Raw genomic sequence first — 25,203 nt, forward strand, 5'->3', positions numbered from 1 at the left:
CTATTCTTTCTCTCTTTCTCTTTTTTGTTTTTTTTTTTTTTATGAAAAAGAAGGCATTTATTTCATCCGAACTGAAATGTAAAGTACAAATTGTATAGATAATATAGTGATAATAATATAATAATTAATCGTTAATAATAAATATTAATTCAATTAATAATACGGTATGTTCCAAAGTATATTGCGTTCATATACGTCTATATATTTATGTGATACAAATATATATACGTATACACTCGCACGAATGTCCGTCTGTATGTATATGTTTATGTATGTACGCGTAGTGTATGCGTGTATTGATTGTGTGTCTGTGTATCTGTATGTGTGTGTGTGTGTATGTGCGTGTATATCGAAGTTGTACTAACGGGTTGTGTGACGTGTGTCGGTGGCAGCATTACATTATGTAATTAATGAATTATATATTACAATGATTCCTCGTCTCGCCGACGGACGGCCGCAGATTAAGTCCACGATTACTTTTCCGTATACTCTTCGACCTTTCCACGGCTTTGGCCCGCACATAACGCGTGTCGTCGGCTGCGTTTTTCAAACGTGTCCGTTGAGATCTCGCTTTTCTTCTTTCCCTTCGTGCGCACGATTAGGCAGTGCATAGAAATTTATAGCGGATATGTAGGATGGCCGTGAATTGTTTCCTAAGGCTTCCAATTCTTTACTTTTCCCTTTTTTAATTCTTCTTAGGCGGAATTGCTGCTATTCTCTGATCACCGGAGATGAACGAAGTATCTTGAGTATCGGCGAATTATCTCGCAAAGATTTTATTTACTTATGATGGGATTAAACGTTTGGAAAAGGTTGTACGTGGACCAAGGATGGGCTTGATCGAAAATGACGGGGATTTGGGAATTCATTTCTAGAAAGTGGAACGAGTTTTAAGGAATGTTTCCCTGCTACTACGGCCTTTCTATTAAATTCGTCGCGATCTACGATCTTTTTGTTACTTTTTATTTTTTACTTTTTCTTTTTTCATTTTTACTTCTCTTATCCCTCATTGTCAGTGCTGCCGGCATTAGGAAAATAAACAAACAAACAAACAAATAAACAAATAAATAAATAAATAAATAAGTAAAGATTTCACGATTAAAATGACGATTTGTTCTTTGGTAAAGTATCAATTATTTGGTAAATTTTCGACGTACAAGTACATATAAAAAAAAAAAAAGAAAAAAAAAAGAAGAAAAGAAAAAGAAAAGAAAAGAAGATACGATATTCTTGGAAACGCGAGTTTATCTTACAGGAAGACGCAAAAAATAAGCGCCTATTTAGAATTGCAAACTGTTCCGACTCGTCTAATAAGATCGTTGCTGATGTTTTCAAAAGGTTCGATTCGTTCGAAGAAATCTTTCCGTATTGTCCCCAAGTGGATAGATTCCCGTAAAAAACAAAACAGAAAACTTTACTTTTCGATGATTCGACGTATTTTTTTTTTTTTCGAATATTCGTATATCTGCATACCTTTTACTCGGATAATTCGGATACGAATATTTAAGAGGTAGGTGATATTACATGATAGGCGAGAGTATAACGGCACAAGACTCGGTACTTACTTAAATGTACTTACATAGATACGTGATTCTTTCTACCGAACAAACCGTACGAATAAAACGCTAACAATATCTTCGTTGTTGCGAATATTCGAACGGTTCGCTAAATTCGCGTCGAATCGCTACATACACAGATATACATACACGCCTTGTTCATTCGAAATCGAACGATAACGAAGCGAAGAAACCTCGACATTTGAAATACGCCACTATAATACTTCAAAGAAGAAGTCGTTCGTGTTAACTCGACGAATTCGGAACATTCCTTCATAAAGATCCTCGAGAATTCAATATTTTCGCGTTTGGATACGATCGAAATCGATGATTAATGCTAATAACGATAACGATAAGTGTACCACGTGAAACTATTAAGATTCCATTGCGAATGAGCGAGTTTAGCAGGACCAACGTGTGTTCGATCGATTCTTCTAGCTAAAACCATTTATCGAAATCGCACGAGCGAACCGTTAACGGCGATTTGGAGAATGCGGGACGCTGCGTTACGGATACAACTCAATATCACAAATATTATCGAAAAAACGATAGGTACTTAAAAACCCAACATCGAGCGAATAAGTCGATGCTTAATCAGGGAAGGGCCCAATTATACGATATAACACGTCGACCGACGTCACACTCACATACGTTAATTACAGTATTCGTACAAGTGCTTATCGATATACGCCACGAATCCCGAAACGGGATTCGCCTAACCGGAAAATTGACTATTTTAATATTCCCTTAGAGAATTTTACAAATCAGTCGAGACTCGAGTGCATGAAGCGTTCTGTTCTTCTTCTTCTCTCTCTCTCTCTCTCTCTCTCTCTCTCTCTCTCTCACTCTTTCTTTCTGTAGGAAAATTACACGCGCTAGAAGCAAATAAACGGACGTGGAACTTCGTTGAGTTTGTCCTTTAAACAAAAAGGACATTTACTGTCGCCGTTCCTAATTGCTTGCACGTGTATTTCCCCTTCTTAATCTCTCTTATTACTATCGCTTCGTTTTCCTCGCTTTCTATAGATATAGGTATGTATCTTCCTCTACTAACTGCTCCCGATGACATAAAATAAATATTAAAACTATGTCGAGATATATACTATATATAACTTGATAGTAAGAACCGTCGACTCTCTCGTCCTCTGTGTCCGAGCAGATTTCGTATGTACGTACGTGCATCGCGTGTACATATATGTTTATATATATATATATATATATATATATATATAAACATATTTTATATTTATATATTTATATCGCTATGTAATAATAATAATCGTAATAATTACATATGCACGCGGTAACTTTACCCACGGACTTTCTTCGATGCACGTCACCGCTCTTCTATATATAAATTCATATTTATAATATATATATTTATATATATATATTTATATCTATTACAATAAAAATAATAATAATAATAATAATAATAATAATAATAATAATAATAATAATAATAATAATAATAATAATAATAATAATAATAATAATAATAATGATAATGACAATAATGGCAATGATAAAAGGTCTAATAATAATACCGGTTGTAATGGAAATGAAGACGATAATTTTCACGGGGGATGATAATGGGATATTGACAACGAACAATGCTTTTTTAATGCATTGTAAAGTGACAAGTTTCAATACGGTATCTCGATTAAAATCTCAAACGGTTAACGAGTCCTCCTTTTATTCCTTCTCGTGGTCATCTTTGGAGGAAAGATAAAAACTATAATGCGATAATATTTGCTTTTATTTGGTAGATAACGGTAGGTCCGTTCGCATATGGTGAAACAATGAAAGTGCGATGCCTTTCTATCATCCTGATGTAAATAAACAACGTGACCAATGTATGGTGATGAGAACTAATTAATAAATACAAGTCGATAAAATCGATAAAAAAGTCCCACGTATACACCCTTGGATCGACTACGTATACGTGTAACTATACAGATAGGTATGTCGTATGTGTATCTCTGTTTTTGTTATGTACCACCTACGTATACCGTCGTTTAGGTATGACTCGAAAATTATTGCAACGTTCGTAATGCGATGGGGCAAAAGCTCTCGCTGAGATCACTTTGGAACTATATTTTGAACTTTCTCACCGATCGTTGCGTCGGTGCACCTTCTTTTACTTTCGATCATTCAAACTTGAATGAGAAAGTCTCTTTTACGCAGCTCCTCTCAGATCTCGATGATCTATCATCATTGATCCTTCGAATCTCACGTAATATTGGAGAGAAAGTTTCAAAGTTTCGTGTTTCTTTCTTTCCCTTTTTTTTTTCTTACTCTTTTCTTTCTTCCTTTCTGTTTTCTTTTTTCTTGTTTTCTATTCTATTCGTCTATTCGTCTGGTATATTCAACGAACACGAACACTTCCAATTCGGATCGTGGGAAAAATTCGATGGACCTAGATTGACAAAAGATATCTAATCCTCTTCCTCGCTTTCTTCTGTTGTGGGACCGTACATATCTGCAAGTTTGTCGAATCTAGGACCCCAAGCGCCTAAATATTCGTACTCGTGTTGCTCGTCATCTGTTCCTGAAAATAATGGTTCTCGAATTATCTCTTCCCGTATAATCAATTTTCTTTTAAGATCAAAACATACCCGAAGCCAAGGACGAAAGGGAACCTGCGGTGCTTCCGCCACCTTCATACGCATAATTTCGTAAATCGTCGAAAGGTGGTGCATTAGGATCACTGTCGGCTCTTTTCTTATGATCTTCGATAAAAATACCCACATTAGGCTCTGGTCCTAATGGATCTATGCAAGAGATCATCGATACATTGAATTAAAACCAAGCATCGTCAAAGTATTAATATGTTCATTTCTTAATTAGAAATAAATCAATATATATATATATATAAATCAATTTACTTAATATTATATGAAAGTATATTTTAGAAAATATACTTTATAGTATTCTAAATGTAAGAAAACAAGTTTTAAAAAGGATTTTAAATACTATCATTGATCGTCATTATAACATTCGAGGTGATAAAATTTATCAAGTTAAATATAAAACTTACAAGCTACTTTACACGGTGCTAGTTTTCCACCCATTTCTGGAATAGGACCACCAATTGGAATCTGTAATGGCGTTATGTCGAACGCCGTCATATCATCTTCCCCACCTCCTTCGTCATCGTAATTAATAATATTCTCTCTCACATCGTCGTCTGGCCCAGGATACTTAATATGAGCCTCCCTTCTTCTATTGTAGACGACGAATACCAGAACTAAGACTGTAACGAACGCCATGTGTTCATTAATACTTAGACTCTTAATAGACTCATAAAATTTGATAGAGATATGAAATGCTCACCAAGAATAATTAATAAACAAACTAAAATAGCTGCAAGTGCTCCCATGCTGAGTTTCAATGTTTGACCCTCCTGTACTAATTCACAATTTTCACCCCAAAATCCTTCAGGACAAATGCATCGATATCGATATCGAGGATCTTGATTGATACATCTACCACCATTGAGACAAGGATAATCTATGCATTCGTTCTTATCCATGCAACCTTTGTTATCAGGCGATGGTATTCTTCCTTCTCCACAACTATAAATAAAATCGTAGATATCTTTTTTCTAATTGACTTTTTAAATTGTTACCATTAACAGGATTGAATAACTCACGTGCAATCGTATTCGTTCCAGAGATCGATGCATTCAAAAGGTTCGGGACAAATGACGTTAGCGCAGGGTTTATTTGAAGGACAATTTCGTTCAAGATTTCTTGCCATTGTTGCTTGACCCCATGGTGTTCCATTCATAGCCGGTGGTAATGGGAGATGCTTACCTTCTAGCCTGATATCGTCCAAACAGCCTATCGAAAGATTTTAATTTAATCATTCGAGATCGTCTCGATTATCTAATTAAATTTACCTTTTTGATAATCAGCGTAGACTTCGAACGTTCTTACGCCAGTGTATTCGGCTTTGCCGCCAGCATAAATTCCTTCTTGTTTATCGACTAAGAGCCATTGATGGCCTTCAAAGGAAAAGGTCTCGTTGAATCTTCTACCCTCTCCACCATCCAATTCCAAGGTCGCTGCTGAGCCATATCTAGATACTCTGACGGTATGCCATTGACCATCATCCACTGCTATCGCACTTAACCAAATATCTCGTTCCTCTGTTCTAAGACTATTCAAGTTGTATCTGAAGTGTAATCGGCTATCCTTGATCTGTAATAAAAAATGATTTAGAAATATATAAATAGAATGTGAATCGAAATGAAAGTAATCTACGTACTTCTAAAATAGCATATTCTCTGTTATGCTGATCGCTGACTCTGAAAAGTTCACCGTGCACCTCCCGAGTTCGAAATCTCAACTGCACCTGAGTCGAATATTTGTCGGGTTCAAATGACAATGCATATTTGACATAACTCTGTGGCTTGAACGTTGTTGGTATCGTTTGGGTCATACAACCAGGACCGGTCCAGCCTGGATTACATTGGCATCTTGCTTCGGAGAAGTTACCAACGCAGGTGCCATGTTCCCAACAACGGAACGTTAATTCTTGATGACTACATATCTCCTCGGTTTGTGGACAACCTGATACGCTATTCCTTGATAATCCAGGATGAGCCAAATCGTAAAGTTTACTATTGTGAAATAGATTCTTTATGCAACCATCAAACCCTTTCCCTACTGGCATGTGTTTCCATTTGTAATGAGTTGGATCGAATTGTTCCACGTAAAGCCCACCAATTTGAAGCGGTGCATTTACGTTCAAGTATTCGTTGAACGGTGGTACCGTGCCTTGAGCTTGGCAACTTGTGTCGTTAAACTCCGAAGGTGTACCATCTTCTAATTCTGATATCTCGGCAGATTTACAGTAATCGATGATAAGCTTTACCGTCTGCAATGTAGGATTCATATAAGTTTCATTTCAAATTTGGTGGATTCAATCGAATGAAAATTATTTTACCTCGGTATTCCAGAATATATCGAGCCTGTGCCATTCTCCATCGTCCAAAGTCCTTTTAGGTTTGACTTTCAATTCCAAAGTACCAGATCCGAAATCTATTAAAAGCCTTGGTATTCCACGTTCTAATTCAACCGATATAAAGTCTGAAATCAAATTAAAGAAAGAGAATTAAACGAACTTGTCTAACAACAAGAAAATCAATTCCAAGCTTATAACTCACCAGACACCATAATTTCGTCAGATTCCGGGGGAACAATAGGACCATTGTACAAAAGCAATCCATCCGACTTTCTTGTAATAAATTCAAAACTTAAATGACTATTATCGCACATCTCCAAGGCCGGATACCAAGCCCAACCATTCCCACGAAAACTTCTAGCTGTTTGTTGACATCTAGGCCCGTTATATCCGGAAGGACATTGGCACCTATCGATTTACAGAATATTTAAGTTAATACATTCGAGGATACGATCTTCGCTAAAGTTTGTACTTACGATAATCCAAATCTTCCTTCAACGCAACGACCGCCATTGTAGCAAGGACTGCTTCTACAGGATTCACTCTTGCTAAAGTTTCTTGCACCGCAGGTACATTCAGCTATCACATCGACTCTTACTCCCACCAAAGCAGTTTTATTCGCGTTAACCATATAAGGTAAACTACTGATATCAAGTGTGTTAGTGCAACTGCCTTCGCACATTTCATTTTCATAGTAACACTCATCAATACCGACCATTGTTATGTTAATTCCAACATCCTTTTCAATCTAATTTTACACGAAACAATAACAGTATTCGATATATTTCGAGAAAGTATCATCGATGTTTTTTATCGATCAAATTCCTTACCTCTTCCCGATGCATCAAGACGATTCCATTGAGCCTAACAGGTTTATAATAAGGAGAACCATGAGCAGCGAATCTAACGTCGGTTAAAGGTGGATGCATCCTTCGCAATTGAACACTAAAGACATCAACGTATTCCCTTTCGATGTTTAATAAATGTGCCAATTTTTCTCGGAATAAATCTGCTTTACTTCGAGATAAGTTTTGCGACTATGGAACATATATCAATGTAATTATATATACAATACAAATGTCTTTGCTTAACAATCAAGTAAATTTCTGAAAATAAATAAAATATACCCTATAATCCCAAACACGTATGAAATCTTCATCCGTTATACCCGATATCCGAACAGAGCCAGAATTAAGAACAGCTTCGTGGGGAATACTTTTCACATTGACTGTCACATTAGCAGGGACATCCGTTTGTGTATGCTTTCGATCGTAAACCTTGAAACGAAGATGATATCTTCCATCATGCGTACCAGATTTCATATATATCATGCCAGTATCTTCATCGAGCTTGAATTGTGCATGCTCGAGGCCTTCCCAATAAAACTTTTTGTCTGGTAAATCCCAATCGTCCAAATCATAGACGTAGACTCTACCTATCTCGGTATCGGGTGATTGTCCCTAAAATTATATTAGACATTGGATCGAACAACGTATTGCATTTTTCTATAATAATATTGTTTTACTTACTGCATAATTATATACAAAAATGTCTTTAGATCCTGGCTGCATTTTATTGTCATTACTATCGCCGATTATAACAGTCAAGGTACTGGTTCCAGACATCGAAGGATTTCCAGAATCCTTAATCACTATCGGTATCAAGTATTCCTTTTGTTGTTCCCTATCGAATGATCGTAACGACGAAACTATAGCCATACCATCTCCGTTTGCTCCCTCTGAACACAAAATAATATCATGGTAATTAATCGAATATTTTTAAATTTGACGTTTGAAATGTTACAAATTAACTCACTGTTGTCGCTTTCGACTCTGAAACTAGCTCTAATGATATCGTCTGCATTAGGATCCATTCTGAAAGTGAATGGTGGACCATTGCTCTTCGATCTGTCGTCATCGTCGGTAGCCAAAATCTCAACGACTTTTCTCGTTTGAAGATGTTCTTGCAAAATTGGTCGATAATCTTTAAGGAATCTAGGTGGATTATCATTTATATCCTGAACGATAACTGTGAGAGTAGCGGTTGCAGTTTTTGGTGGTATACCATCATCGATAGCCAAGATTTTAACCTGAAATTTCGTTCAAACATTTATTTTTAATATTTGTTGAAATATTTTGTAAAAAATAAATATACCTGATGACGAGGAGTTTCCTCACGATCGAGACTTCTTTGAATGGATACCGTACCATTCTCATTAATGAAAAATTGTCTTTTCCTGTCGGAACTTCTGTCGATAGAATATGAAACTTTACTTTTGCCACCTTGATCAGGATCAGTAGCTTTAAACGTTTCGAGAGTATTCCCGATTCTAGCGTTTTCCGGCACAGTTGCTTCAATATTGGCTCTTTCAAATTGTGGCTGATTATCGTTGATGTCCCTTAATTTTACTACCACCCAAGAGTAAGCAACGTGATACTTGTCATTATCATTATCTTCACCCTAAATATAGAATATAATTAATTTTATTTGATCTTAGAGTAGATCTTAATATCGAATCGTTACACTTACCTTATCGTTCACCTGTATTCTGAATCTAAATCCATTGCTTTGCAATTGATCTTCATAATCGAGAGATTGAACGATCTTCAAAGAGCCAGTACCATCGTTGTTTCTTACCATTGTAAATTTGTCAGCACCATAGCCACTACTTTCGATGACCTGTCGACATTAGAATCGTCGAAGTATATATGTAGAATCTCGCTTGAGTCGATAGAGAGGATATATTGAAAAAAAAAAAGTGTTATACCTTGTATTGAAACTTATTGGTTTCATCCTCATCGTGAACAGTAACGGTGAGTATTGGCATTTCAGGTAAATCAGGTCCTTCCGTTTCATCTACTTCAGTAAACCATTCTTCTTTTGTAAATTGTGGTGGCATATCATTTATATCTTTCACTCGTATAGACGCCGTCCCGGTACCTAAAGAATAAAGATTTTCATTTTCTATAAAGTCACGTCTATGTGTGTGTGTATGTGTGTGTATATGTATGTGTGTATATGTGCAACTATTTCATATAATAAGTTCGATTTGCATACTTTAATGATAAAGTATGATCGGATTACCTTTTAACCCCCCTCCATCCGCCGCGACAACTTGTATAGAATAATCCGGGGTACGTTCTCTGTCCAAACAGCAAACAGCCGTCTTTATAACTCCCGTTTCAGATTCGATCTCAAATATAGGAGTTCCAGTTTCTTCTTCGATAACGTTCTTTTCAATGGAGTAAACCAATTTCGCGTTTGTACCTTCGCTAGGATCGTCATAATCTACTGCAGTCATGGTCATTACGACCATTCCTATAAAACGAAAGATATCATTGTACATCGAATGCAAACGGATGCATTTATTTACATATATAGATATATACAAGTTAAATTATTTTAATATTGAAAGAATGGGAATAAAATTAATTTCGATTAAAATAAAAGAAATTGTTGATGAATTTTTAAAAGAGTTTTTACTACTTCAATGTAACTGATTATTATTGTAAGTCGATTGATATATATGTACACTTGTTATATGTATACTATTTTGTATCATATTTGTATATCAAAATAGAAATGAAAAATCTCAATATCGAAGTAATCTTTTAAATTCTTATAAAAAACTTGTCTAGGCTATGAACATGAATGTAAAAGAAATCAAATGGAATACATATATACATATCTACGTATGATATACTTTATACAAACCTGCAGTTCCATTTTCGGTAACGTTACCAAAATATACTCCCTGTGGGAATATCGGAGCATTATCGTTAATATCTTTGAGATTGACCTGTACATCGGCATATCCTACTAAACCTTCCCCACCCTCGTCCTGAGCGAATACAGTAAATCGCCATTGAGGTCGTCCATTAGGTTGATCTCTGTCGAGTGGCTGGCATAAATGACAATTATATATAAATAATAATTAGAATATTTCTCGCATTCTATAACATTTTCATTTCAAATAAGATATTTAAATATCGTAAATGTATGTATTATTCATTCGCGTTCAAAGCTTAATATTTGTTAGTTCCATATTATATAATTTTTCTATTAGAACAGGGAAGAAAATTGGATTAGTCTGTAAGATTAAATGCAGTTATCGTTTGAAAACGGAAATGGAAAAAAAGGTGAATTACTTTGAGAACGAAAATCTCTCCGGTAGTCCGATTGATATCAAATTTACTATTGGCCGGGTTGTCTGGATCGATTCCCTGTCCTGTCAAGAAATATACGATGTTTTGAGGTCTATCCTTATCCCCGTCGGTCGCAGTGACCTAAATCCAATGGAATCAATATTTAAAGTTTCATTCCTTTTGATGAATACTTCTTAAGAGATAAATACATAAAAAGAAAAAAAAAAAGAAAAAAAGAAAAAATAAAATTAACAATCATTACCCCGAGTACTCGTTTTGGTAAATTCCTATCATCTTCCTCTGTGATTTGTGTTCTATAATTTGGTCTTTCAAAGACAGGTGGATTATCATTTACATCCTTCACGTGTATAACGACCGTTGTATTATTCTCTTCCAAGCTATCCGATGCTGTGAGACGAAGTTCGTACTGAAAGAGAGAAACGAAGGAAACTGCAATCAAATTTCCTTTATCCTTGAAGATTTTGTTAAAACTCCATGAATTAATACTCAAAAGTTAATCTTCATAAAAAAGAATTGAAAATGAACTCGCATTGAAATACTTTTATTCGACGTTGAAAGTCTAACATTTTTTACGAGATTTTATAGAAATCAAAGAGAGAATAAGAGTAAAAGAAAAAGACGTAAAAGCTAGGATTCATTGACTTACCCTTTTTCTGGTTTCATAATCCAAAACACCGGCGACATAAATTGCGCCGGTCATGTTCTTCACAGCAAAAGCACCGCCTACGTTACCGCTCGTAATCTCGTATCGAATACGCGAGGCTGTGAAACGATAAAAAAAAATGCCTTTTGTGATTCTTTGAAAAATTGGATTTCTCGATCATTTTCTTTTTTCTTTACGTGAATTATAAATTATTTTTCAAATGTTTTTATCTTTTTTTCATTTCGTATTCTCGAAAAGCCCTTGTCTATGAAATCGAAAAATACACATTTGACGAAAGTAAACTCTTTCGGATTTTGAAAAAATTCAAAAAGCCTTCTAGTCATATTGTATAAAAATGTATTACAAAAAAACAATGCGAGATATGCTTACACTCGTCGTGGTCTTTGGCGGTGACAGTAAGAACTGTATGTTGAATGTCCTCATTCTCGTCTACCTCAGCCTCGTAGAGGCTTTTGTCGAAGTAAGGCGGGTTGTCGTTCTTGTCGGCTATTCCAATCCGGATGAATTTAGTTACTGTAAATTTAAAAAGAAGACATTGTATTAGATTTTGTGATCCAATTTCTCTGACAATCTATTTCTGGTTATTTAGAATTTCAATTTAAATTATATCATTATAGTTAAATATAATATAATCTCTAAGAAATATTGTTTCAAGAAAATTAACTTTGAAAATTTATAAAATACGTGGATTTTTATCATATATACGTCTATAAAATATCGATGAACTTTATTCTATTATATCAATAGTATTAAAGTAAATAGATGAAAAAAGAACAGTTTTTCGATGAAAACGATATTTTTTTTTTATGTCTTTACGATTTTCCATTCCGAAGATATCGTTATTTAAATATTATCATTCATAATGAGAAATCATATGTTTGTAGTAATAGTAAAAATACTACGGCGCTTTTGGAATTTACGCCGTAAGTGCGTAATTTTATGTAGGTCAGTGTGTCAATACCTTTTGAATGAAATTATAGAGAGCAATGAACCGATATAAACTTTTAATATGTGGATGTGAATATCTCTGGAACGAAGCATGATAAAGATTTCAAAAGAGAGCCATTTTAAAGAGCAGATTTTTCTTTAACTTTTCACAATATTTATAACAATTATTTAACAATTGTTCATATATAATTTGTAAATAAATCAATTATCAAGGACATATATAAAAGATAATTTTAAAAAGAAAACGTTTTCATACTTTTTCATAATACCTTTAAACAACTTTTAAACGATTATTTAACAATTTATTATAAATAATTTGTTATAAACAATTATTAAGAATATGTAATAAGCAATTTTAAAGAGAAAATGTTGATATTCACAACATCTTCAAATACAATTATTTTACAATTCATTATAAATAAATAATTTGTTATAAATAATTTGTTATCAATAATTTTTCAGAATATATTCATTGTGCAATATCAATAAGAAAATATTTTTCTACTTTTTCATAATATCTTTAAATAATTATTTAACAATTTGTTATAAATAATTTTCAAAAATTTCAATAAAATGCTTATAATCTGTTCGATTTATGTATATTAATACAATAAAATCTATATCCATGAAATAATAATAAGGTAATAAATGAATGGCTTTAAGGTCTGACATTTTCAAAAAATTAAATTATTACAGATAAGAAGACACTAATGTCTCTTATCTTCATTTACTCTATTGATCTGTAAAGCTCTATCCAAATCAAAGACGACCACTTCACGTATATTCCTTGTTAGTCCGAGTATTAATTATGCTATGTAGACTACAGCACGGTAATTACTTTCCTACCACGAACGACTCTCTCGTGGGCTCCTTTTTTCTGCTTCTGTCATGACAAACCAGTTCCTCCGTATCTTTTTTCTCTTCTTTACTTTTTCTCTCGGCCTACTTTCATTCTGAGCTAATTATTAATTAACGATTAAGTCGAGCGACAAATCGATTTATCGTTGTATCGATTTTTTTACTTTACTTTTTACTTTATGTTTCCCTCAAAAATATTTAACGAATCAAAGCAAATAATCGATATATTAACGAAGTAAGAAACAACGAAATGAATGATCTAATTATCCTTTCTTATCGAGAAAATTATTTTACCTTTATTTGTACGAATTTTATATAAGTATATATATTTGTGGGAAATGGATTCTATAAAAGTATTATATCCCTTACGATTTAGCCTAATTTTTCTATTTTATTTTTTATATCCTTTGAAAAATATCATATGCATCTCAAAAATATCTATTAAAATCTTATTGAACATAAAATGTTTATTATTCTACATATGACCATTTTAATTGAATATTACTCGTCTTTGAACAAATTTCTTTTACAAATAGCCATAGTAACGAAAAAATTGACATCACTGAAGGTTGCATCTTCAATATATATAAAAATTGGCACATACTAATATCGTTCGCTGTAGAATATGATCGCCTGTATTATAGTATGCAAAATTTTATCGAATAGAGAGGAAATACCTATCTATGTGCCATTTACGGCCGCAGGTGTTCATACATATATATTTACATAGATATCTATATATATATATATATATATATATATATATATATATATTTGGTGGACGAAACTAAACGAATTGATGGACAAGTGCTCGTAACCAGGCCGTCCCAAGAGCAATCCAAAGCAAGGTATTATTTAAAATCATTTGTATACCAATTTGTAACCCTCTATATAAACTTATGTGTTTTATCCTATCTAAAAATATATAACATCCTATTGAAATTCTTATGATTACACTTAGAAAATAATAACATTTGAACATGAAATAAAATAATGAAAAAAGTGACTGAAAAATTATACAAATTCCTATAAATATATATATATATATATATATATATATATATATATATATATATATAATCAAACAATTATATCAGGTATGTAGAATCAATCATTTCTACATTAGAAAGAAATTTTCATTTGAAACCTAAATTTTCATTTAAAAGCATCGTAAAGTGATCTATCTCAGCTAAAAAAATAATTGTGATAAATTGCTAAAAAAATAATCGTAGTCACGTTCACACCCTGTTTTCTTCAAGTGAAGCCGCGAAAACGTGCCGGGGCTACACCCAATGACTGTACAGCGGATGTACGAAACGCGTTACTAGGCCACGGGGTAAGAAATCGATGAAGCCCCCACCCTCTCTCCAACCCCTCACCGATCCCCCTGTCAGCGACGTAGAGAGAGCATTCGCTTCTTGGCCGCACCCTGTAACACCCGATTGGTTTTCAAAATACGACCTCCTCTTTACCACTCCTCCTTCAACTACCATAGTCCCTTGCTCTTCGCTCTTTCGACGTAAGCAGAACCGCTCGTTATCCGTTAAGGACGGTCACGGACCACGGTTGATCTTTTGCCACCTTTCTACCTATTTTCTCTCTCCATTTCTCTATATTTTTGACTTCGAGAAAATAACTCAAATTTTTTCGATTGATTTCATATACGATTTGAAAAAAAGAATTCTTGTAAGTTAGAAAACACTTTATAACTCATTTCTCTTTCTCTTATCTAAATGAAAAAATAATGTAACTTACAAAAATTAATCTCTAGATTTCTCTAATAAAAATTTGTCAAAATCAATAATACGTATTTATACGATCTATGATATTAAATTTCAGTTTTCATATATCTCAGATCTATACTATTATAGAAAAAAAAATACAGAAAATAAAAGTAAACTTTGTAAAAAATTTTCGATACGGTTGGTCATTCGCTTTATGCGAACTTTTATAAACGTTACATAGTTTTTCTTTTTTTTTTTTGGTTTATTCAGATATAAAAAAAAGAAAAAAAAAAAAGAAATAAGAAACATTAATATTCGGACGAACTATTCATTTATCATTTTTAAATAAATTCAAACAATACACAATAAGGTTTAAGCAAATTAACTTTTTGATTATAAGAGAATGGTATGAAATATTGTACGAGGAAAAAAATGAAACAATAATTAAAAAATACTGATATATATATATATATATATATATATATATATATATGTACATGAAAGAATGGAATAACACAGAAACACCTTTATTTTTTATTTAATAATACCAGAGAGCTAACAATTTAAAATACACTATATTACACAACATACAATATGTATTTAAAATCGTTAACTGACCCATATTATAATTAAAAAAATTTCAAGAGAAATTTCATTTAATCCACTAATGTGAATTTATTGCTAATTTGTAAAATTGCTTTTTACATAGTGAGAGAGAGAGAGAGAGAGAGGGAGGGAGGGAGGGAGGGAGGGAGGGAGGGAGGGAGATAGGGGGAAAAAGAGATCCGTGCGAATCGAACGAGAGGTTTGAACTAACTCGCTATACGTGACGAGCAAAATAATCTCCTTTGTCGATTGGCCGCTCGTGCCATGAACGAGAAGAATACTATATTTTTCGAAATAATAAGTTCGTAGCTAACATAGCCATGAATAATGCCAACGCGATATCCGTTCAATCTCCTCTTCATGCAGATTCGTGGAATCGATTTTGTACACTGAATCCCTTCCTCCCCTATGGCCGTTAACGTTGCGCGCACCTTGTAAATATTATAGCTATCGAGCTTGCGTAACAAGAGAAATATTTCATTACAAAATGAAATGTAAAAAAAAAACCGAACCAAATGAAAAATATAATACTGGATAAGCGAAAAATATGACAAAGAGAGAGAGAGAGAGAGAGAAAAAGAGAAAGAGAAAATAGTCGGATCGTGCTGATGTTACGCCACTAAAATCCAATTGGAAATGCAAAATTTTTGAATCTCATTGTAAACGATTAATGACTACAATCGACGTGCTTATGATCTCGTTAAAAATATTTCAACGTCTGCTATATTTCTATCTGTAATATACACATTCTTGGGTTAATTTTCTCTCTCTCTCTCTCTCTCTCTCTCTCTCTCTCTTTCTCTCTTTTCTTATCTCTTTATCTATCTCATTCGTTTCGTGCTAAATCTTGAAGGTAATAAATTTCGTTATAATATATTCGTGAATAAAGCAGCGAGACAGCGCTAAACATGCGAGCCAACTTTATCTCGTCCTATGTACGGCGATAATGTAAGCAGCCTGCTTCCAAGCTCGAAAAAAGTGCTTTTCTTTCAGCTTTATTCCTTATATATACTTTGTAGATTTTCATAAGAAAACGTTTTTGAACACTGATTTTTATGCAGCTCTTTCAAAGTCATGTAGGATCAAAATTCTAAGGAGATCGTGACTTTTAAAGAATTGTAAAAATGTGTGCTGTAATAGAAAAAAGAAAAAAAAAAAAAAGAAAAGGAAATAATTTTATTATTTTCATATAGATATAAAATATATAATATTTATGTAAATAAAAATTGCATCATTTTCAATAAAAAGAATAAAAAAAAAAAAAAAAAAAGTAAACAAAAAGAAGATCACTTTACAATATCTTATAAAATCAATGGCGGTCTACTTATTCACGAAAGTCATTTTATAAAGCGCCACGAACAGAAATGAGCAAAATCGAGCAGAGTTGTGGGTTGCCTTGAGATTCGACTGCTCAAAGGACGAGAAAGGAGAGAGAGAAAGAGAGAGAGAGAGAGAGAGAGAGAGAGAGCAAGTTCGTTGCAATTTCCTCAAATGCAGTGTAGCACGTGCTGTGAATTACTTGCTATCGAGAAGTTCACCGAGAAAGCATCTCTCTCACTCACTCACTCACTCACTCACTCCCTCTTCCTCTCTTTCTCTCCCCCTTTTTGGACTTTCAATGATGGAAGACCAAAATTAATTTTCCTCTTGCATCCGTTATAATCTCCTGTCGTCTTTGCTCAAATCGAAGCTTTCGTCTACGAATAATTGTTTGTTAGAAAACGTGAGAGAGATTGGAAACTGGCAAAAGATCATTTTACATCATCGTTCAAAAATTGTGAGAAACACATTCGAACATTTGAGTGTTACAGACATATTAGGTTAATCACAATGTTCGTTAGCATTTATATTTTTGATGCAATATTTTTGCATTTTTTCAATACTAAATATTGATTTAAACAGGTTCTATTCAATTAATTTAGGGATAATTTAATAAAATAAAGTTTCATTAAGAAAATAATTGTACGATAAACGAATAGAATTTTACGGTAGATTTAATGCATATTCTAAAAGTTGAGTTAAACGAATATACAGGTGTAGTAAAATGAAAATCAATTAATGTTTGTTGAATTTTATCTGATTGGCCTGGTTTTGAAAATGAGTGACAATAAAATTTATATTCAGTAGTTTTCCAAGAGATGGCAAAGGGTCATTGATCAAAATGGTACATATATTATCGAATAAAATGTTGTTTACATAAAAATATTACCTATTGGTTTTCATAAAAATATACGAATAAAAATTTTGAGAGCAGTCCAAAACCTTTATTACGTGAACGTTTATAAAGAATTTACGAAAAATATTCATCGAGTTTTCCTAAAAATACACGATTAATCCATTAACATTGGAATCGAACTAATGCTTTATCCATAATTCAAATAAATGAAAAACGATATTAATGGAGGATAAAACAAAACGGCTATTTATGAGAGTCGAAAAAGACCATTTCTGTACCTCGATTCCAATTCGTTACACGATCGTTCTCGTGGAAATAACTATTTTGCTCGATTAGAATATGTACAATGATTACGCTCATTGTTACGTTGTTTTGTTATCGTAATATATACCTACCTATTGAAACGAGTACTATAGAAAACGCTTTAACGGTTCCTTCCATCGTATCGGTTAAATGCTTTTTTATAAAATGTCGATGTTTATAATTCGTTGAACGTAACGTAGTGGAATATTTGTTTTACTTTACATGGCTGACAATACGAAATAAGCGTTGTTTCGTAACTTTTCATTTTCCACACGATTGATCCATTTTCTCTCGTTACAAATTCGATGATTATACGTTCATGTATGTACAATGATTATATACGATGATTATATAACGATAATTATAATGTGTAAGAGTTACAATGATTATTAAAAACATTAATTAAGATGCCTAATAAACTCACTAATATATAAAATAATCGAGAATTATGTTTACTCCGTGGTATTTATATTTGTAATGATCGTGTATGATTCACACGTTTGTGATATTTATCTACAATGACATCGAAAAAATAAGAAAAAAAAAAAAAAAAACATCACAATTAACTTGCTCGATATTTATATTTATACTTAGTATTTAACAGAGACCTTTAAATCGTAGTTAGTAAAACTACATATAAAAAAATATTACGATCGTTAATAAAGATATATCGATAAGGTATTTAATAAGAACAATATATCATTAAGAATATTCGAAAGTTTAAAACAGAAAAATAATGATATAACATTAGAAATAATTAACAAAATTTTAATCGTATAATAAAATAATTATTATACAGATAATATGTGTTTTTAACGTCGTAAAGTAAATTATTTATATTATTAAAATATTTTTAATTAATGATTCTCATTAAATGTAATATCTGAACTTAATTTATTAAAGATAAGCCACTGTTTATTTAAAAGGATCTCTTAAATAGACTGTGGATCTTATAGCTTTTATCTCTGGCAAATTCAAGTAGTAGACGTAAAGTAAAGTATTTTCTTTCGCTTTCCACATTCATAGCTATTTCAATCTATCATAGTGCGTATTCGTACATATTCCATCTACAAATTAATTTTACATATGAGTTTAGAGAATTGTCTACGTTATTTAAAAGAGAAAGAGAAAGAGAGAGAGAGAGAGAAAGATGGAAAAATCATTATTATCATTTCATGGATAAACGAAATGTCGAATATAAACCTCGTATATTCTACTTACTCGATCGAATAATTATTATCAGCAACATTATGAATCAGTTAATAGGGATTTTTAGTGAGAGGCTAAACGAGAGTAAAGAAGGGTTAAAGCTATGATATGGGAGGTTTGGCAAAACGCCAATGTATTTAACGCCGCTTAAATATGGCCCAACGAACGAATAAATCAGAATATCGTAAAAGTGCGTTGACGTTAGCGACGAAGCTATTAATGGTCCATCGTTAAAACGGTAGCGAAGGTAGAATAGAAAAAGAGAAAGAGAGAAAGAGGATGCATACACACGAAAATGGATCGTAGTAGTGGTGGCGACGAAAAGTCGACCGTGTCTCGAAAACGACAAATTGCCGAGCTGCTCCTACCGTCACTTTCGATCTTACGACCAAACTTTTTAACGCTACCGATCTGGAATTTTAAACGAACTTCTCGGTCATTCTCACTATAGTTCAATAGCTTGGAAACTTATGGCATTTTCTCTTAGAATATTAATTATTTCTCCCTACTATTTTCTCTCTCTTTCTCTCTCTCTCTCTCTCTCTCTCTCCTCTCTCTCTCTCTTTATATATATATATATATAGATTTTTTTTTCATTATTACAAATAGGTAATATATATTATGATATTTTTTGATATTTATACACGACAATTTTCAACTTTGAAATAATACATTTTATTCTTTTTCTGTATTTATTATTTTGTTATATTTTATGATTTTTTGAAATATTTGTAACTTTATATTTTGTACTGTTAACTTTACTTTATACTTTCTATTAATATCAATTTATATCTGCAGTTTTTTCATCCAGATAAAATAAATTTTCTCTCTTTCTCTCTCTCTCTCTCTCTCTCTCTCTCTCTCGCTCTCTATTTTTATTCTTATTGTATTGTTACGTTTATTAGTTATTTTCTTATTTCGATACATTTTCTTTATTTATATCTGCAATTAATATTTAGAGATTTTTCACACTTTAGTATAATAAACTTTATTATTATCCTCTTTAATTCTTTCTAAAATAATAAAGAGAACATTCTTTGATCTTAGGATTATGAGTTTATGGATTATAATATGAAAAGAGGAAAAGAGAAAACGAGAGAGAGAGAGAGAGAGAGAAGGGGGGGGGAGAAAAAAAAAAGATCTCGACATTAATCCTTCGACGAATAAACGTTGCTATGGCCGACCTAATTCTCGTAATTGTGTTTTCTCTTTTCGCATTAGAAGTGGAATGCAATTAGAGATCTGGAAAGAACGAATTCGAGTGAAAAAGAGGGAGTGAAAGAGAATGAAGATGAAGTAGAGTCGATCGGTACATGGACCAACGGGTTACAGTTAATCGAGAAAAATATCAGGATAGTGCGGTCGTGATTTATCGCTTGTTCCCTACGTTTAATCGTGCCTGCTACTCTTCTACAGGCGACTGTGTAAACGCATCGTAACTAATCTGCGATGGCATTTGCCTAGAATAATTACGGCAAGCGGATAATCATTTTCCCTGGAATTACGATACTCACGTTTCTCACGTATGACGAGGAGCTTTGTATTTGCACCAATTTATTTACTCAGAAAATATTGGGCATTTTCTTTTTATCAAAAATTTCTTTCAATGATTTTTCATATTTCCTTCCTCCTTCATTCGTACAATTCAAAGAGAAAGAATAAAGGATTATTTGTAAGTCGTTTTAAAGAATATTCGAGGAAATTTACCGATTAAGTACATTGCCTCTGTCATAATAATATTCTTCTTTCTTTTCTGAAGGAAAAATAAAAAGGGTAGGAATCAAGTTTTATCGTAGGATTAGTTAGTTCCTGCAATACCCATCGAATTTTAACATCAATCTACTTTCTCAAATATTCATGTCGGTAATTTGTTATAAAAGCACCGTAAAAATTCTCTCTTGGAAGATAAACTTTGTGGAAAAACTCATTAACTATTCTAACGTGTGTAAGCGTGAACCACAAAAGTTCAACTTCTCTAGTAGAAAAAGTTTGAGTCGATTCGAGATGAAAAAGATTACCAACGCGTTATTCTTCGAAACTTATCCGTGACCGTTAACTAGCCTTGCTATTTTTCTTTTCGACCCATCTTTATTGTTTCTCTTTCTTTAAAGATTTCTTTTGGTCTAAGTGAATCATTTGTATCTGTCGCTTGCAAGAACTAACCGGTCACGAAGGTTACGAACTTTTCACTTTCGAGGATTCTACTTTGCTGGGAACTGTAAATCTTTTTAACCCGATAATATCTTCAATTTCTTTCTTTAAAAAAAAAAAAAAGAAAAAAAAGAAAGAAAGAAAATAAATTTATTTTCAAACATATCTATTATAAATTTCTTATATACACGTATGTTGTTTTATTATAATATTTTTATGAGAAAATAAAAAATGGCGTATCTCTTTCGAGATCGATTATAATAATTCTTGAAGTAAATCAAAATTTTCAATAGTCACACCACATTGAGAATTATTCGAGCGTGTCGCCTAAATTGAGATATAAAATTATTCAAACTTATCCATAAGTATCTATCTTCCAGTCGATAAAATCCTCAAGGAAAGGATTTGTGTGGTTCTTACGAAGCAGAAATTTTATATTTTCAAGGATAACAGAAATGCTGGTGAAATTGAGTAAATGTGATTAGGTGAGTTAGATGACTCGTTAAATTTGTGTATTCATGAACCTGCACCATATCCAAAACTAAGATATGGATATTCCGTACGGAATTCACGAAATATCACGCATTCGATATTCCATTCGTGTATTTTCCCGCCAATGTTCGCGGCTCTCATGTAATTCCAATTTGGTTTGGCGCGACGCACAGCTATGCTCTTCACTCTACCCTCTCGTCTACCCTCCCTTCGTTGCCACTCTTGAAAGCTTGCCAAAATAATTTCAAGAGATGGGGAAAAAAGAGAGCTCCTCTTTTTCTCTAAAACACTAGAGTGACTTCTCTTCGTTTTGCGTATAACACTGTGAATTGATACGGAAAATGAAATTATATTACATCACGTGTTTTCCTATTCTCTCTATTTATTAATTAATTTATTTATTTATTTCTTTTTCCATTTGTCCATTTTTCCAACACAAACATGTTTATCGAAGTAACGGGTATGATTACTTTTCCATTTATTTCTCAACCAGCTTTGTTTGAATGTATTGTTTTTTATTTATTTCTTTCTTTGTTTTTTTTTCTTTTTTTTTTTTTATTGATATCTTGGCTAACGTATAAAACTGTATGCAATCATTTTAAAAATATAAGTTTTATTTTACTTCAAATAAAATATCTACAGCGAGAGAGAGAGAGAGAGAGAGAGAGAGAGAGAGAGAAAAAAAGTGATATAAACAAGAGATAAGAAAATAGAACACGTTATAGATTTATATGAAAGAAGAGACTAATTCGATTACTCATGGCGGAGAACGATCCTTTTGGTTTTCAAAAAATAACAGTCGATCCAGTTTTTTGTTGCTAAACGATCCACGCTCGTAACAAATCTCTCTCGCTTTTTCTCTTTTCTCCCTCCATTTACTCGTTACAAAACTCGCTCTCGACGCAATAGCCGACAAAACTTGATTTGCTTTCAGTTGCATATTCGATCGATCAGCCGTACGTTGAGATCGAAACGATTTTGGGATTTTAATCCGAAAGATGAGATTCAAATGAAACCCAGGAAATCCTCTTTCCAATGTTAACTGTTCTTTCAATGTTCATCAAAAATAAGAGATGTCAAAATTTTATATTCGTTCAAAAATAAATAAGTCAAAAATTGGATACAATTCAAATGTATATAAGATTGATATGGTATTATATTTATTAAGATACTATAACTTTTTGCAAGTATTACAAAAAATTTTCTTTTAATACCATAATCATGAGATTTCACTTGCAAAAGGGTTAAAAGGATTAATTTAGTCGCAATTGAAGTACAAGACGAACACTTCGCGTTACGAAATGAATCCAATTATTCTATTACTAAATACATCCATAGAAATAATGGATCTTTCGTGTTATCTCTCTTTCTCTCTCTCTCTCTCTCTCTCTCTTTCTTTCTCTCTCTCTCCCTCTTCATTTTTCGCCAAGATAATTCGACAAATTAAATGTCGAGCTTGTCAAAAGAAATCACAGCGAACTTTGCTCTTCTTCTTGATCATAGAACAAGTTGCTACTGACATTATTCAGTAAAGTGGAAATGATTAGACAATAAACGAGGAAAAAAAAAAGAATGCACACGATTGTAACCCGAGTAAAAAATCAACAAAGTTCGAATTGACTAACGTAAGCTTCAATATATTTTCTCTTCCAAGTTATGAATATATTCATCGTATGCTAATACTTGATTAATGAACCATCAATATGGTATTCTGCAATGATGCCCAAGCAAAAACGACCGTACAACGAGAGTCAACGAGAATGTCGTGAAAATGGAGCGAATGCATTAAGTATTTTCTTTACAATACTCGTACAAAAGATCGATGACTAATTATTCATCATGATCATTATGATCGTTAATTAATTATTTTTCAATACAATTATATAATGTATGTTCATACATTATGATCGTCTTTGTTGATTCGCGGTTGAAAACAACGAGGAGTAGGAGTGATGAAGTTAAAGTAAAAGAGAAAGAGTTAGATAATATCCCGGAAGTTAAGATCCTCATGGCAATTCGCAAGCGTAATCGAAAGCACTTGTCGCTCGAACGAGGTCATTAATAGGAACCGCTGTGAAATGGGAGCGCCATATTACTCAGAAGAGGCCATGCGAGTTTCCCAAGAGGGCTAAAGAGGTATAGAGAGAAAGAGAGTATTGAGGTCGTCTCTTGGAAAATTCTCGGCGCCAGCATATACGGACACGTCGTTTGTCTACTTTTAGTCAAGACGAACTACCAAACTCAAAATCTGAAGAGAAGAGTTACGAAATTTCGATGTTGGAGGGAACTCTGCTGATGGAGTCATATTATCGAGGTCGTTCGAGGTCAGCTTCACGCCTAAACTTCAGTTTTCCCACTAGAGGCGAGTAGAAGATAATCTGATTTTCGAGGGATCGTTTTCCGTTGTATCGTTCCCTTCTATTGACTTTTCGCTGAATAATTTATACCGAAAATTTTGATATACGTATATCCTTAACATAGGACAATCGATTCTATCTATGGCAATCAAAACTTTATTGAATCGTCTCATTGAATATTATCTATATCTTCTTTCATTTCTACATTAATATTTTAAAACTTATAAAATATATAATATTTACTCGAAGGGAGAAAAGTTTTGTATACATCTATTCTTTTAACGTTGAACAATCTTTTATATTATGTTTTATTTATGTATTCTATTTAGCGAAAACTTCACCGCAAGTTAATATTGAAAATTATTATAGCTTGTGGTTTAAGATATTTTTTATTGCATGGGCAATTTTTTTTTTTTTTTTTTTTTTCTAAAAGAATCTTTTTATAGAGTAACAGAAGGTTAAAGTAACTTTAAAAGTAATAAATTTATGATTGGACATATAATAAAAGAAAAAAAAAAAAGAGAAGATTAGAAAGATTAATGCACTTGTACAATTTTTATCAATAGTACAAAAAAAGTATTCAAAAAATATTCATTCAATTAAGTAATGAATTTGTGAGTACGTTAACATATTTTATGTCAATTATTTTATCTACGTATCATTATTCACTTATTCTGTATACCTCTATTCTTTAATTATTCCATATCATCTTATATAATTCATAAAAAAAAAGAAAAAAAAAAAAAAAGAAAATTGAATATTTACAGTTTAGATCTACATTGCTGAATATTTATTATAAAAATATTTCACGTACTACAATGTTTGATTAAATTTGCCATTTAAATTATTACAGAAAACTCGACTTCATGATAAGCATATCTTTATAGGATTTATATTTGATATTTTTAACGAACGATGAGAAAAAGCAAGAGTAAAAAAAGAAAAAAGGAAAAGTTGAAGGGTGTTAAGAAAATCAGAAAAATCTGCATCATCGCCAAAGGGCATCGTCTACCGTCGGAAGA

General features: G+C 32.6%; 1 protein-coding gene across 8 annotated transcripts in view; it reads right to left on the bottom strand.

Annotated features, from left to right (window-relative positions):
• Window positions 1-58: 58 nt before the first annotated feature.
• Window positions 59-25,203, bottom strand: part of LOC118449313 (neural-cadherin) — a 78,588-nt gene continuing 53,443 nt past the window's right edge. For 7 of the 8 annotated variants that reach the window (XM_085662895.1, XM_085662898.1, XM_035883734.2 and 4 more), the window contains 23 exons: window positions 11,727-11,870; window positions 11,340-11,455; window positions 10,935-11,099; window positions 10,676-10,813; window positions 10,242-10,428; window positions 9,612-9,845; window positions 9,295-9,467; window positions 9,057-9,206; window positions 8,682-8,987; window positions 8,343-8,616; window positions 8,057-8,265; window positions 7,655-7,987; window positions 7,358-7,564; window positions 7,004-7,275; window positions 6,730-6,935; window positions 6,510-6,652; window positions 5,829-6,440; window positions 5,461-5,761; window positions 5,212-5,401; window positions 4,893-5,134; window positions 4,597-4,812; window positions 4,175-4,330; window positions 59-4,107 (listed from right to left, as the gene is read on the bottom strand). In XM_085662895.1, coding sequence (XP_085519021.1) covers window positions 3,995-4,107; window positions 4,175-4,330; window positions 4,597-4,812; window positions 4,893-5,134; window positions 5,212-5,401; window positions 5,461-5,761; window positions 5,829-6,440; window positions 6,510-6,652; window positions 6,730-6,935; window positions 7,004-7,275; window positions 7,358-7,564; window positions 7,655-7,987; window positions 8,057-8,265; window positions 8,343-8,616; window positions 8,682-8,987; window positions 9,057-9,206; window positions 9,295-9,467; window positions 9,612-9,845; window positions 10,242-10,428; window positions 10,676-10,813; window positions 10,935-11,099; window positions 11,340-11,455; window positions 11,727-11,870 — 5,087 coding nt within the window. In that variant the 3' untranslated portion in view covers window positions 59-3,994. The remainder of the gene's footprint in view (window positions 4,108-4,174; window positions 4,331-4,596; window positions 4,813-4,892; window positions 5,135-5,211; window positions 5,402-5,460; window positions 5,762-5,828; window positions 6,441-6,509; window positions 6,653-6,729; window positions 6,936-7,003; window positions 7,276-7,357; window positions 7,565-7,654; window positions 7,988-8,056; window positions 8,266-8,342; window positions 8,617-8,681; window positions 8,988-9,056; window positions 9,207-9,294; window positions 9,468-9,611; window positions 9,846-10,241; window positions 10,429-10,675; window positions 10,814-10,934; window positions 11,100-11,339; window positions 11,456-11,726; window positions 11,871-25,203) is intronic. The other variant, XM_085662894.1, reaches the window with a different exon arrangement.

This window comes from Vespa mandarinia, chromosome 19 (genome assembly GCF_050613455.1).
Source record: "Vespa mandarinia isolate Hongniang chromosome 19, ASM5061345v1, whole genome shotgun sequence".
NCBI classification, from domain to species: Eukaryota; Metazoa; Arthropoda; class Insecta; order Hymenoptera; family Vespidae; genus Vespa; species Vespa mandarinia.